General features: G+C 43.6%; 1 protein-coding gene across 6 annotated transcripts in view; it reads right to left on the minus strand.

Moving 5' to 3' along the window:
- Window positions 1-219: 219 nt before the first annotated feature.
- WDFY3 (WD repeat and FYVE domain containing 3) overlaps window positions 220-13,783 on the minus strand; it is a 382,468-nt gene continuing 368,904 nt past the window's right edge. For all 6 annotated transcript variants that reach the window (XM_069743279.1, XM_069743265.1, XM_069743271.1 and 3 more), the window contains 10 exons: window positions 13,463-13,610; window positions 10,013-10,167; window positions 9,771-9,929; window positions 8,584-8,763; window positions 8,078-8,260; window positions 7,727-7,823; window positions 7,271-7,603; window positions 6,648-6,759; window positions 4,363-4,560; window positions 220-3,347 (listed from right to left, as the gene is read on the minus strand). In XM_069743279.1, coding sequence (XP_069599380.1) covers window positions 3,227-3,347; window positions 4,363-4,560; window positions 6,648-6,759; window positions 7,271-7,603; window positions 7,727-7,823; window positions 8,078-8,260; window positions 8,584-8,763; window positions 9,771-9,929; window positions 10,013-10,167; window positions 13,463-13,610 — 1,686 coding nt within the window. In that variant the 3' untranslated portion in view covers window positions 220-3,226. The remainder of the gene's footprint in view (window positions 3,348-4,362; window positions 4,561-6,647; window positions 6,760-7,270; window positions 7,604-7,726; window positions 7,824-8,077; window positions 8,261-8,583; window positions 8,764-9,770; window positions 9,930-10,012; window positions 10,168-13,462; window positions 13,611-13,783) is intronic.

A 13,783-nucleotide genomic window follows, 5' to 3' on the forward strand; every position in this document is an offset into this window, starting at 1 on the left:
GAATTCCTCTCTTCAGTCAAAGCAAGCTGTCTGCTGCCATATAAATACATCGCTGTCTGTAAGGCCGTACATGTTAATAACAGGACAAAATAAAATTTACATTGCACTGACACAAAAAGTCAGCTGTGTTAATTACTCATGCAACAAGTAACAAAACTTGCTGAAATGAAAAAGACTTCCTAAAATTTTTTCTGCTTCTTTCCACTGCATAAATATTTGTTTTTATACATTTTTTTTTTTTTGTTGTTTTTCTCGTTATGAATCCAAATGAGTCTCGAAATGATACAGAACAAAAATAAAATTTGGCTACTACTGCTATATTACATAAAGGTGCAAAATAATTTATTGATAGTGTTCTATGGGACTGAGGTGAGCCTCTTACAAAGCCCGGAAGGCATGACAATACAATTAGATTCCAACTTACAAGTATACTGGCGGATACATGGGTGTTTTTAGAAGTTTGTGAACAGTTAGGACATTTCACCACAGGATTAGACTGGTCTCAGGTTCCTTTATGTGGTTGGAAATAGGCCATCATATATGTAGACATTTTTCTAGGAAAAAAAAACATTTGATCCCCTTCTTGTCTGCCCATTCGTGGAGTTTCTTGTAATTCATGCATCTGTAGAATAATAAAAGTACCACTGAGGGCTTTCTATTAACACTGCTCCGAGGCGTATCACCCAATACGTATGTACAAAACTGGAATCGATCATCCAGTGGTCCGTGGGCGATACCCCCCATCAATAAGCCCCATCCATTTTCAATAGGAAAATGGGAATTTGACAAGAAAACAGAATATTTGGGAGATGCACAAAAATAGAGAAAATATCCGTTTAGTGCAAACAAAGCAAGATTTTTCATCGTTTGTATTTAGCGGCAATTTATCACCCTTGAGCGATGTTGGTAATTATTGAAGAAAAATATGTTAAGAATTAATATATTCGAGTTTTTATAGTGAAAATTCTAGAGCTAACATAATTACTGACAAGTGAAGTAGAGTATTACAGGCGTTATTGAGCCACCATAGCACGGAAATCCGAGGAAGCACTTACATAGCCGCCATGTTTAGTGCCAAAGCTCTTATTTGTCTTAGGTCTATGTAGACCTCCTTATGTCTTATGTAAAAGCTTTTAGGCAAAATGTGATTGTGCATTGTATCATCAGGGAACCGAGTAATATATGATTATGTCTGACTCGCTGCCGAGAGTAACGAGCGCTCGACAAGACACAAGATTCTCCAAGGTGGAAAGCGGGAATTGTTTCAATGACCGTAGGCCTTGATGAGAGATCTCAGAAGACAAAGTCTCGAAGGGGCCAGTTTTCAATAGACTAACGCCAGATTAGATGAGGCCTTAAGTGAAAAAAAAATAAAAAAAAATCTTTTAATAATAAATAATGCTAAAAAGCTACTCCACTGATTTGATCTGTCATCATATTGCTTTACTGGGGTAATTCATTTTCGCAGTTTATAGTATATTAGCACAGGCCTCCAGAAATCACATACAGTGATCACATTTCAGCGGCAATCTGAAAATTCCCTTTATAGGCAGGAATTGAAATTCATAGAATTTCATAAAAAAAAAGTCATGTGTCTTTACTCGAAAATGCCCTGTGCCGCGACACACGACTATGCCCTGATCAACTGTATTCGCTAAGAAATTAATGCAAAATTTTTTGCTATGCATGGAACGTTCAGCCATTCAACCAGATTATATACATATATATCAAATCTAGGGCTTAAATGTAATCTGTTATTAGAGTTTTGCCATGTAACCTGAGAGTGGCACGATGTAGGGACCCCGATTCTAGCGATGTGTTACTTATTAGGTGCTGTGTCAATAAAATCCGTTTTATCAGCAGGAGATTATCACTAGAGGACTAAGTGTTAAGTACATCCTAGTCCAACCCCACCACTGATTAGGAGCTTTTTGTCAATATACAATGTACACAGGAAGCAGCCAATCAGTGGTGTGGGTGGGGTTATACAGGACTCAGCATTCTGAGCACTGCCAGATCTTCAGCAGAGAAAACTGTGATTCTATCACAACTGCTGGACCCAGGAAACTAAGTGATACATCGCTGGAATCAGAGTCTCAGCTCCTATATCATGTGGTTGTCAAGATTTCATAGCAAAAACCTTTTCATCCCCATGCAGGTAGGCTGCGTTGTGATGAATAGAGTTAAGAGAATTTGTTGGGTTCTCTCTTATTCGGCAAGCTATAGCGCTTACCGAATAAGCTGCAGAGGGAACCCGGCTTCCTGGGGATCGCGCCAGCTGATCGGCGCCGCAGCTGCATGCGTCGCGGCTGTGTCACAGTGCTGCGGCACTGGTCAGATGATCAGCTGGTGCGATCCAGGAATAAGAGGGAACCCGAACAAAATTCGCTCAACTCTAGTGATGAACTTGGGCTGTGTCTATCTGTGAGGGAGGTAACACAATACTGGAGTACTCCCTATTCCGGAATTCCACCATCTTCTTCACATCACAAGACATTTCACAGACATGGGTCAAGTGTGCAGTTTAAGTTTCACACACCTGAACCCCAAGACATGCACAGAATTCAGATACTAAAATGTAATGATGGATTGAGGAGTTACTAGGTTGGCGCTTACAGCACTAGTTCTAGGTTAGTGCCGAACCTAAGCGAGAAGATCCCCATGATGCTTTTTGGCAAGGTTGGTCGGCGAAAGTGGAGGTAAAAGAGATGCCTTAAAATACAGACATGTTAAAAAATCCAGAACAAAGCGACAGTACAGACAAAAGTATATTGATGATCTATTACTTGAGTTCCTTTAGTCCCATGTAACAGGCAAGTTAAACTGGAGATTTCAATAAAAAGGCCAATATTTTATTTACAATAAACTGTACACGACTTTGAGTCATTTCTTCGTAAGCGGCTTGTTTGTCCGAAAAGCTATGTATGGGGTTACTGCTCTACAAAAACAAACACAAGGTAGTCTGAGAGCTGTTGGTTGGGCACTTTCTTCATTCCAGCAGACGTAGCAGCAGAAGTAGATTATGTAGACGTTCACCATAGTCTCAGTGATTAACTTCAAGGTTAAGTCATCAGTGAGTCGAGTGATCCCTTTTTCTTGCGGTGTTCAGAACACAAATCAAAAGTTGCATGTAAACTGATTATTTTACGTTCCAACCCGTTTGGAGAGAATATTGGATCCAGCACAATGTGGCGTGTCCTTAGTAAGGAGAATGACGGAGGGATGTCTAGTTCCTTGATGACTCTTCTGAGCCCCGCTCATGCTGTAAATTATAGTAACAGTTCTGACACACTCTCACCGGAGAAGAGATCTTCAGTCGCTTGATTTCTGACTGGAATCGACTGCACCTGGAGACGACAGAAATATGGAGATGACACATAGTAATCATGATCCAAGAGCTGTGAATTGAGGAAGAGGAGGGTGGAGATTGATGGAAAATGAGAAGGTTGGAAGGTGCACTGAAACGTTCAGACACGCAAAGGTTGCACCGAACGGTTTTGCTTGGTTTGAACAGTCGTTTTGTGCTGACGAAGTATCTAACATTACTCTTGCACGTTACTCACACATTGCTCTACAAGTCTCTAATCTTTGTCTTAACCATAAAATAAAACCAGTGATTGCAGAGGCTGTCTAGAAAGGCTTAAAGGCTTCGTACACATAACCTTTCTGGAATCTCTCCCCCTCCCCCACTGGGCAACGGTCAAGTGTGTGTAGGGGTCTCTTGACTGTCATAGATCACAGAATTGCAGAGTTGGAAGGGACCTCCTGGATCATCTGGTCCAACCCCCTATGGTGATGTCAAGGAAGATAATCATAAAGCAGTTTGAATTTAGATAATCCTTTTTTTAAGTCGCCCCTAGTCAGACAGTGGCTTTCCACCCTCTTCTAAACCAAACTTTCATGTAAGACATAGCCCACTTGTTCAGGTGTATGGCCACCTAAGACGGCCACTTGTCCCCTCATTAATATAGATATTTTGAAGACCCAACCAGATGTTAGGAGCAACTAATGTGCAATATCTTTGTGTTTGTGCAGGTTCCACCAGTCGATCCAGTTTTCTCCCAAACTCCAAAAATAAGTTATGAGGTTTCTTATGAACTTGTGCCCTCACACAAGAATACTAGTGCAGTACCATATGTCTAAAAGGTCGAAGAACAAAAAAGATTTTAACTCTTTCCTACATCAAACATCTGCTTCAGTCATCCTGTGCATTAGTCCAGAGACATCTTTATGATAGAGGTGGACAATATATAAATTTATGACGGTGGCAAGTCATGCAATCTATAAAGAGAGTCTATGTTACACAGAAAATAGAAAGCAAGAAAGTAGAAAAAGAACGAAGCTCGGAGGAGAAGTACTTACTTTTGGCAAAAGAGCTGCCCACAGTTTCGGCAATGGTGTCTCCTCTCAGTCAGGGAGAACCTCACCGCACAACCTGAACAACTGTCCATCCCTTCATCCTTTACCCAGTGGTCGGCAGCAGATCGACCAGGCTGATCACTTACTGACCAGCTGAACACCCGTCCTCTGCTGTCTCCAACCAAGATTCTACTGTGATCCCTGCAGAGCAATGGAGAATGTAAAATGGACTACAGTTTAAGTCACAAAAACTCAAGTATATTGGTTAACATGACCTTTTAGAGGTTGCCCCACGAACACAGTACATTTTAAGGACTAGATTTTGGTATAACAATAGGTTCCACAATTGGATATGCTAAAAAAAAAAAAACGTTCCTGTGTGGAGATAGTACATAGCAGGGGCACGTTTATGAGATTGTGTAATGGCTGTGTCTAATAATCATTGTCAGGGCAGAAAGGAGAATAAGTTACTTATAATAAGTGACTATATAGAGGAAACATCCTGTTTTATCACGGGAGTCAGTGTTTCTCCTGCATCACCAGTCCCGTGAAGCTCATTATAGATCAAGTCACTGTCATACAAGCTCAGCAGGCACCAGAGCTCCTACAACACTGACTTGATTTATGTGAAGCTGAAATTGCTGGAGATGGGGCAGAAACACTCACTCCTGTGATAAAACAGATAGAAAAATGTGTTACCTCAGAAAGCAGCAGCTGCAAGCCTCTGTTTTGTCTGTGTACTCACTTATCTTAAGTGACTTATGCTTCCTACCCTGGTCGAGGGGAGGGGAGGGTGGTATATGACAGTTAATGTGATGTATGGGGTGGAACGCAGCAGGCGTGGGCATTTAGTGGCCGATTCCAGATACTACAGTATATCTCTAATTTAAGTGAATAAGAGAAAGAGTGCAGTACCATAACAAATAACAGCAGACTGGTGCAGGTGCTGGTCCCCCATCTATTTAATAATAATGGCCTATTCTGCAGATAGATCATTCATTGATTATTCCCCAAACAATGAATACCAGCCGATATAGCTAAAAATAGCAGAGATACATGAGAAGTAAACTGAACTCATCCATCCATCGTCACATGAGCACATAGCAATGAGGGAGTGTCTGGCTGATGGAGGCACCTTTTAGTAGTGTTACTAGATAAATACACTGCATGCCACCATTTATCACAGCGTGTGGAGCCAATTTCAGATGTCTACAAGCTGACAATGTTTTCCAAATCTAAAGGTACCTTCACACTGAACAATTTAACAACGATATCGCTAGCGATCCATGACGTTGCAGCGTCCTGGATAGCGATATCGTTGTGTTTGACACGCAGCAGCGATCTGGATCCTGCTGTGACATCGTTGGTCGGAGCAGAAAGGCCAGAACATTATTTCGTCGCTGGATCTCCCGCAGACATCGCTGAATCGGCGTGTGTTACGCCGATTCAGCGATGTCTTCACTGGTAACCAGGGTAAACATCGGGTTACTAAGCGCAGGGCCACGCTTAGTAACCTGATGTTTACCTTGGTTACCAGTGTAAATGTAAAAAAAAAACCAAACACTACATACTTACATTCCGGTGTCTGTCCCCCAGCGCTCTGCTTCCCTGCACTGTCAGCGCCGGCCGGCCGTAAAGCACAGCGGTGACATCACCGCTCTGCTTTACGGCCGGCCGGCGCTCACAGTCAGTGCAGGAAGCAGAGCGCCGGGGGACAGACACCGGAATGTAAGTATGTAGTGTTTTTATTTTTTTACATTTACACTGGTAACCAGGGTAAACATCAGGTTACTAAGCGCAGCCCTGCGCTTAGTAACCCGATGTTTACCCTGGTTACCTGGGTACCTCGGCATCGTTGGTCGCTGGAGAGCTGTCTGTGTGACAGCTCTCCAGCGACCACACAGCGACGCTGCAGCGATCGGCATCGTTGTCTAGATTGCTGCAGCCCAAAGACCAGGATACTGGTCGAAACGTTGCTCTTTCATGGACTAATAAAGATTTCGTTTTGATACTGCAACACCCGTTTGGAGCGCTGTTCATCTCTTCTCTTTGGACTACACGTATTTCCAGGTCGGTTCCCTGGACCAAGGAACGAGCGCCCCTCTGTGTGAGTGCTGTCAGCCCCATTTTTCTTTACTACATAGATTGCTGCAGCGTCGCTAAATGTGACGGTACCTTAAATCCTTCATCCTGGAAAACAACTGAATGTGAAATCACATCTCTACCAGTGTCACACACACAGCTGGAGCCTGGACTATGCACAACACATCTGTAGTACAAGCACTTACTTGGATATCCCCAGTGCTGTGATCTCGGCAGGGTGCGCATTGTCTTTCCGATCAAATGCTGTATGCATAGTAAGCTTACTTCTAAACACTAACTGTCGCTCCCACCTGTATCCTGAAATAAAGCAATACATTCTGCATCAGAACCCAACCTAACCTCCTGTATTACATTTTATCAGCACCAGTGATATCCCCTAGGACACATCAGGGCCCCATCATGTGCATTAGATGGTCATCTGGTCCCGCTGAAATCAACTGATTCAGACGAGCCACTGGAGATGAGCAATTAGCTGCAGGAGTGCTCCGCCATTACTACTGGTGCAATATAAAGCATCTATTCCACCACTCTGCAGCTGCCCTCAGCAATAACCATGGGTTAGAGAAGTCAGGTCTGGGTCGATCAACTGATCGTTGAGCTAGCAACAATTAAGAGAGTCGTCTTCAGCAGCCAATCCCAATAAAAGGACTATATCAGTGGCCTACTGTATGGAAATTAAAAAAGGACCCCCCTATGGAGGAGCCGGTGCAGATCTTGGACACTAGAAATTTTTATGCATTTTTCAGAAATTTGGTCATCACTGGAGAACAGATTTCCCATAAATGATTGTATTATTAGTTACCCTTACCAGTTTTCAGTTTGTTATAGTGGCGGCCCTCAGTTTGGCTTGCCTGACCACCACTTTGGACTTGTGGGAACTGCACTTTTGATTGACCTTCAGAATAATTAACAAAGACAAAGCCGTCTTTTTCATCCAAACTAAGCTGATCTGACCAACGTCTGGAGTCATCAGAGCCGCTGTCTGCTGACCAAGCTGCCAGGCCGGCTCTAGCAGATGATGCTCTTGTCCTGGGAGTGACATTGCTCGGTTGAGTCTGGCTGTCCTTCAGTCTGGTATCTTGGCTGGAGCTCTGATCTTCCACATCCGAATCGCTGCTGTCATCTTCCTGAGCCTCATGACCTGCATGGTTAGACAAATTAGACCATCACAGAACTGCACGGAGCACTAATAATTACAGAATATAGGAGAAAATAGGGAAAAAAATGTCAGGCAAATTAAAGGGGAGAAATACGGCCCACATACCTATTTGTGTCTCTGAGCATTCATCTGGCATTTCCATGGCATCAGCTGGTTCTGGTGCCGGCGTCTCTGGCACTTGTAAAAATTCCATCCTCCAAAACTAAGAACAAGTAACATTACAGCATTCTGCACGGTCTTCACACCATACAGTAACTTATGTGAAGATGTGTAGTACTCCGCATAAGCCACTAGGCAACAAACTGCTGTACTCTGCCCCATACTTTGTCTATATCAGTCCTCTGCTGGAGCAGATTTCAGCTGATCGGTCTCAGACCCCTCCAATTGATGACCTATGCTAGGAATAGGGTCATCCACTATTTAGTCCCGGATAATCCCTTTAAAATATTCACTTACGCGAACAACTCCATCTGAATGTCCTGTGACGAAGACGTTTTGCGTGTCCCACTCATTCATTTCCGATAGGCAGCAGCACAGGATTTGTTGACTTCGTCCAGTAAATGTGTTCACGCTGACAATGGGGTTCCCATTAATGCTCCAGACATGAATATAAGTACCGGCACAAGACACAATGTCACCCTAGAACGAGTCAGACACACAGGCAGAACTTTACTGAGAGACACGGGATAATGGAGCTTCAGCATTTTAGGTCATTTCCTACTATGATATTACTGTAGACGTGTAGGTCAGACCTCAGAGGTGGGAAAAGCTGGAGAACCTTCAGAGCTGTGGGTTAAATGCTTTGTACACCAATATTACCTTATTGGATCGGTAGTAAAGGTTCTTCTCATTTCTGAAGCTGCTCACATATCACTTTCCAGAATACTTATTACTGGAGAAATCCACCACATATTTACTATTAATCAATACATTCCATTCTACACCAACATCCAGAAACTCACCGTTAATTCATTTATACAGAGAGCAGACACTGGGGCTCGGTGGCCACGTAACTGTGTCACAAACGACAGCTTGTTCAGGTCCCAGATGATGCAGGTGCGGTCCCGTGATCCACTGACCACTATGTGATACGCCAATGAGGCGGTCAGACACGTAACGGTGTCTGTGTGGCCAATCAGTGCCTGCAAACCAAGACGGTAAGATATATCAGGACATGTATGGGATCGGATGCTGTGATCATACGTCCGTGTCAGCTTGACATGTCTGTAGCATTGTTATGTGGTAGGACAACACATTAAGAAAAGATCCACAGCAGGACTTCTGCGATAGAAGGCATTACGGATTATAGGGGGTACAGACTACACATCCTGACAGTCTAAATTATACACAAGACTGCTGTTATAGGGGGTGAGGTGCTGACCATATATCTAGACTGCGGTTATAGAAGGACGTGCAAGCTACTTATCTAGACTGCTGTTATAGAGGGAGGTGCTGACCATATATCCAGACTGCTGTTATACAGTGTGAACCTTCCTTTATATCTAGACTTCTGCTACAGTGGGAGGTCCAGACTACATATCTTGACCGGTATTATAGGGGGAGGTGCAGCCTACACAGACAGAGGGCTGTTATAAGCCAAGTCCACCCTACTTATCTAGACTTCTGTTATTGGGGGAGGTCCAGACTACATATCTTGACCGGTATTATAGGGGGAGGTGCAGCCTACACAGACAGATGGCTGTTATAAGCCAAGTCCACCCTACTTATCTAGACTTCTGTTATTGGGGGAGGTCCAGACTACATAGCTAGACTGCTGTTTTAGGGGGAGGTCCTTATGGTTGTTATAGGTTGTGGTCAGAACTACATAGCCAAATTGTTGTTATAGGGGAGGTTCACACTGGACATCCAAACTTCTTTTATAGAGGGAGATCCAGACTACACAGTCAGACTTTGGTTAAGCAAGTGGATCAGAACCAGCTGGGCAGTTCTAGAAGTGTGAAGTTCTGACTAGACAGATGTTATATTGGGTGCTACAGACAACAAAGCCAGACTGTTATTACGTCGTGTTTCAAATTACAGAGCCAGACTCCTGGTATAAGAGAGGTATAGACAACATGCAAAATCTTGTATCTTGTAGAGGAGGTCCAGACTACACAGCCTTATTATTACGGGAAGAGTTTTTACAAACCTGTTTCAGTGTGAGGGATTTTGCTTTTTCTTTAGAAGTTCCCATCTCCCACACGCAGATTACTGTACTTGTTCCCCCGGTGATAACCAGTTTCGGGTTTGGGCAAATGGCACAGAGTATTTGCCCCCATTCAGATAAACATTCATAGACGACAACTACCTGCAAAACAAGGCGAATCCTTTGAATACTTTGTACCAATATGGATTACAAAGTGTCTTTAAATCAGCAGAAAATGATCAAACCTTGTCAGACTCATAAGTTCCTAATCTGCAACTGAGGTCCGCGTAGCCCCATGCAAAAGTCTTGTTCCAGGTTGGTGGAATGAGAACCTTGTTCTGTTCTACAGCCAGAATTCCCTTATCTGTGCAAACAATCTGACCAACGGGCTCTTTCAGTTCTTGAAAAAAATGACAGAGGTTTAAATTAACACATGGAGGATAGACTTAAAATGATTACAAAAGCCTTTTAGTTCTTGAATCAGCCATCATGTGCAGGGAAAGATGCAGGCTCAGTTTGCAAGCCTGCATCAAAGGAAGGGACACAATATATGATATAAGTCTGCGTCGTATGTGGGGAAGGAATAAAGGCTTCGTTCTCTAGCCATTAATAAAATACACTACAATGACAAAAGTTTTTTTTTTATTGAAGTCATAATACTGTATGTGTATTTGTAGGCTGTACTTAAAGAGAACCTGCCGTCACAATTTTATAATGTAAAGTAAAGACATGGCTGTAATGGCGCTGTAATTGAGATTAAATTAACACCTTTAGAGAAGAAATACGCTTCGTGGTTCTTCTTTAAAGTGCCACTGTCACCCCCTCCAGCCGTTCTAAACTAAAAGAGCCACCTTGTGCAGCAGTAATGCTGCATTCCAACAAGGTGGCTCTTTTAGTTTTTGGTGCATTTATTCCCAAAATAAAGTGTTTTATAAGTTCTCCAAAATACCTGTCTTTAGACAGGGAGGCAGGTCCTCACCCCCCTGCTTGAAACGCCACACTGCCTGTCACTCAAATCTTCTGGGGCGTCGGGCGCCGCCCCCTCCGTGCTGTTTTCCCATGAAATCCGGTGCCTGCGCTGTTTAGTACTGGCTGGTGCAGGCGCAGTGAGCTCTGGCCGTCTGACCTCACATGCAGTCTTTCAGACTGCGCCTGTGCGGCCAGTACTAAACAGCGCAGGCGCCGGATTTCATGGGGAAACAGCGTGGAGGGGGCGGCGCCCGGCGCCCCTGAAGATTTGAGTGACTGAAGTGTGGCGTTTCCAGCAGGGGGGTTAAGACCTGCCTCCCTGTCTAAAGACAGGTGTTTTGGAGAAGTTATAAAACACTTTATTTTGGGAATAAATGCACCAAAAACTAAAAGAGCCACCCTTTAATTGCCATTTGAAGTTTTCTGCTAATAAGATTTGGATGCACAGCGGCCGGACTGTGCACTGGGTCTCCTCTCCTCCCAGTCTGATTGAAGAGGACATTTCAAACAGAGGAGGCAGGTAACTAAAAAAATGAAGTGACCTGTCATTCACAGACTGGGGGTGGGTGGGGGGTCTGGGCAATTACAGACAGGGAGGAGAAGACCTGTGGATTTCTTTACCAAATCTGTATTACAGCCCCATTACAGTCATGAATTTACTTTATATTACGGACACAGATTTTCTTTAAAATGGAACCTGTCATGTCCAAAAATGGAATTTATCTGAAGATGTGGGTTAATCTGCAAGTAAATATGTGTAAAATCTTACCTGACTGCGTTACTGGAAACGCAGCTACAAAGAAAAAACAAATGTATATCCTCTTTGTAGCCGCACCCTTGCAGTCATAGGGGCGGTGCCGGGGAGCAATTACAGTCACTGCTCACGATACTGTGAGAACAGTGGCTATTCCCCCGCAGAGTGATCGCCAGCCAAATCTGCAGCGCGAGTGCAGAGAGCACTACTACAGTCTTAGACTATGTGCACACGCTGCGGATTTTGCTGAGGATCCGCAGCATTTCTGCAGCTGTGGGTCTGCAGCGGTTTCCCATACGTATACAGTACAATGTAAACCTATGGGAAACGCAATCCACAGTGCACATGCTGCGGAAAAAAACGTGCGGAAATGCAGCGGTTTACATTCCGCAGCATGTCCATTCGTTGTGCGGAATCCGCAGCGGTTTTACACCTGCTCCATAATAGAAAACCGCAGGTGTAAAACCGCAGTGGAATCTGCACAAAAACCGCGGTAAATCCGCAATAAATCCACAGGAAAAACACGCAGTTTTTGCCCTGCAGATTTATCAAATCCGCTGTGGAAAAATCCGCAGTGGACCATACTACGTGTACACATACCCTTAGAGAGGGATTCCAGCCACGCTTACGCAACCGTACCCTTCAACACCCCATAACTAAAAGCGAGCGGCTACAGGGAGCACAGAAGTTCATTTTCTTCCTGTAGCCGCTCTTCTAGTAAAGCAGGGAGGCATGATTATAATGCTATTTACCTACAGATTAACCTTATATCACTTGGTAAAATGCATTTTTAGACATGATCGTTTCCCTTTAGGGCTGTGTGCACATGTTCATGATTTTTCGCTTTTTTTTTGCGGTTTTTCGCTATAAAAACGCAATAAAAATGCAAAAAAAATGCATACATTTAAGCATCCTATTTTTAGAATGCATTTCACAATTTCTGTGCACATGCTGCGTTTTTTTTCCCGCAGCGGAATCGCATTCCGGAAAAAAACGCAGCATGTTCATTCCTTGTGCGGAATCGCCGCAATTCCGCACACATAGGAATGCATTGATCCGCTTACTTTCCACATGTGGCTATGCCCACCATGCGGGAAGTAAGCGGATCATGTGCGGTTGGTACCCAGGGTGGAGGAGAGGAGACTCTCCTCCAGGCCCTGGGAACCATATACCTGTAAAAAAAAGAATTAAAATAAAAAATCATGATATTCTCACCTTCCGGCATCCCCGGCAGCCTTCCCGCTCTTCGCGATGCTTCCGTTCCCATTAATGCCTTGCGAAAATGACCTGTGATGACGTAGCGGTCTCGCGAGACCGCTACGTCATCTGGGGTCATTGCTGCAATGCATTATTGGGACCAGAGCATCGCGAAGAGCGGGACGGCTGCTTGGGCTGCCGGAAGGTAAGAATATCATGATTTTTTATTTTGTTTATTATTCTTAACGTTCTATCCATTTACTATTGATGCTGCATAGGCAGCATCAATAGTAAAAAGTTGGTCACACTTGTCAAACACTATGTTTGACAAGTGTGACCAACCTGTCAATCAGTTTTCCAAGCGATGCTACAGATTGCTTGGAAAACGCTAGCATTCTGCAAGCTAATTACGCTTGTAAAACGCTAGTGTTTAGTGGGCATACGCATGCCAATTCCGCATGCAAAATACCCGCGGCAGGAGTTGCGGAATTGCCGAGGAAATTTCAATGTGTGCACTTAGCCTAAATGTGATTCAACTGTGTTTTTGTATGCATAGGTCGATGTTTATTGTAATAATTTCACACGTATGTGCGCATTCATAAGCTAGGATCATTTCTGATGTAGCCACAATAGCGCAAGTATTTACAGGATGCTCTCTATAGGAAAGCTGTCTCATTATGGTATTATTTTATAGCCGACACTATGCTGTGATGATGTGATAATGTACTTGTGTAATAAGAGGCTTGGCTCTCCTTTAATGACTTGCGTGCACTACCTTTCACTGGAACCAGGGAGGGTCTCAAATTGTCCAAGTGATGGAAAAAGATCTTGTCAGATGCAGAACCCAAGGGCATAGATGTTGATGACATGTCTCCATTAAGGCGACTTCTAACACGTTTTGGTGGATGTGGCTTTTTAAAAAGCTGAAAAAGAATAGAAAAGTGAGTAGAGCTTGGAGATTGAATATGGTGAACTTAAATATTACCATTTTTATTGAGTGTTCCCATCTACTTGACATAAAATATTGTATGGAGCCATTAAGCGACTTGGCCAACCCCTAAACCTTTGTTTTGGTAACAAACCGCTGTCTGTGGAC

This window comes from Ranitomeya imitator, chromosome 1 (genome assembly GCF_032444005.1).
Source record: "Ranitomeya imitator isolate aRanImi1 chromosome 1, aRanImi1.pri, whole genome shotgun sequence".
In the NCBI taxonomy this organism is placed as follows: Eukaryota; Metazoa; Chordata; class Amphibia; order Anura; family Dendrobatidae; genus Ranitomeya; species Ranitomeya imitator.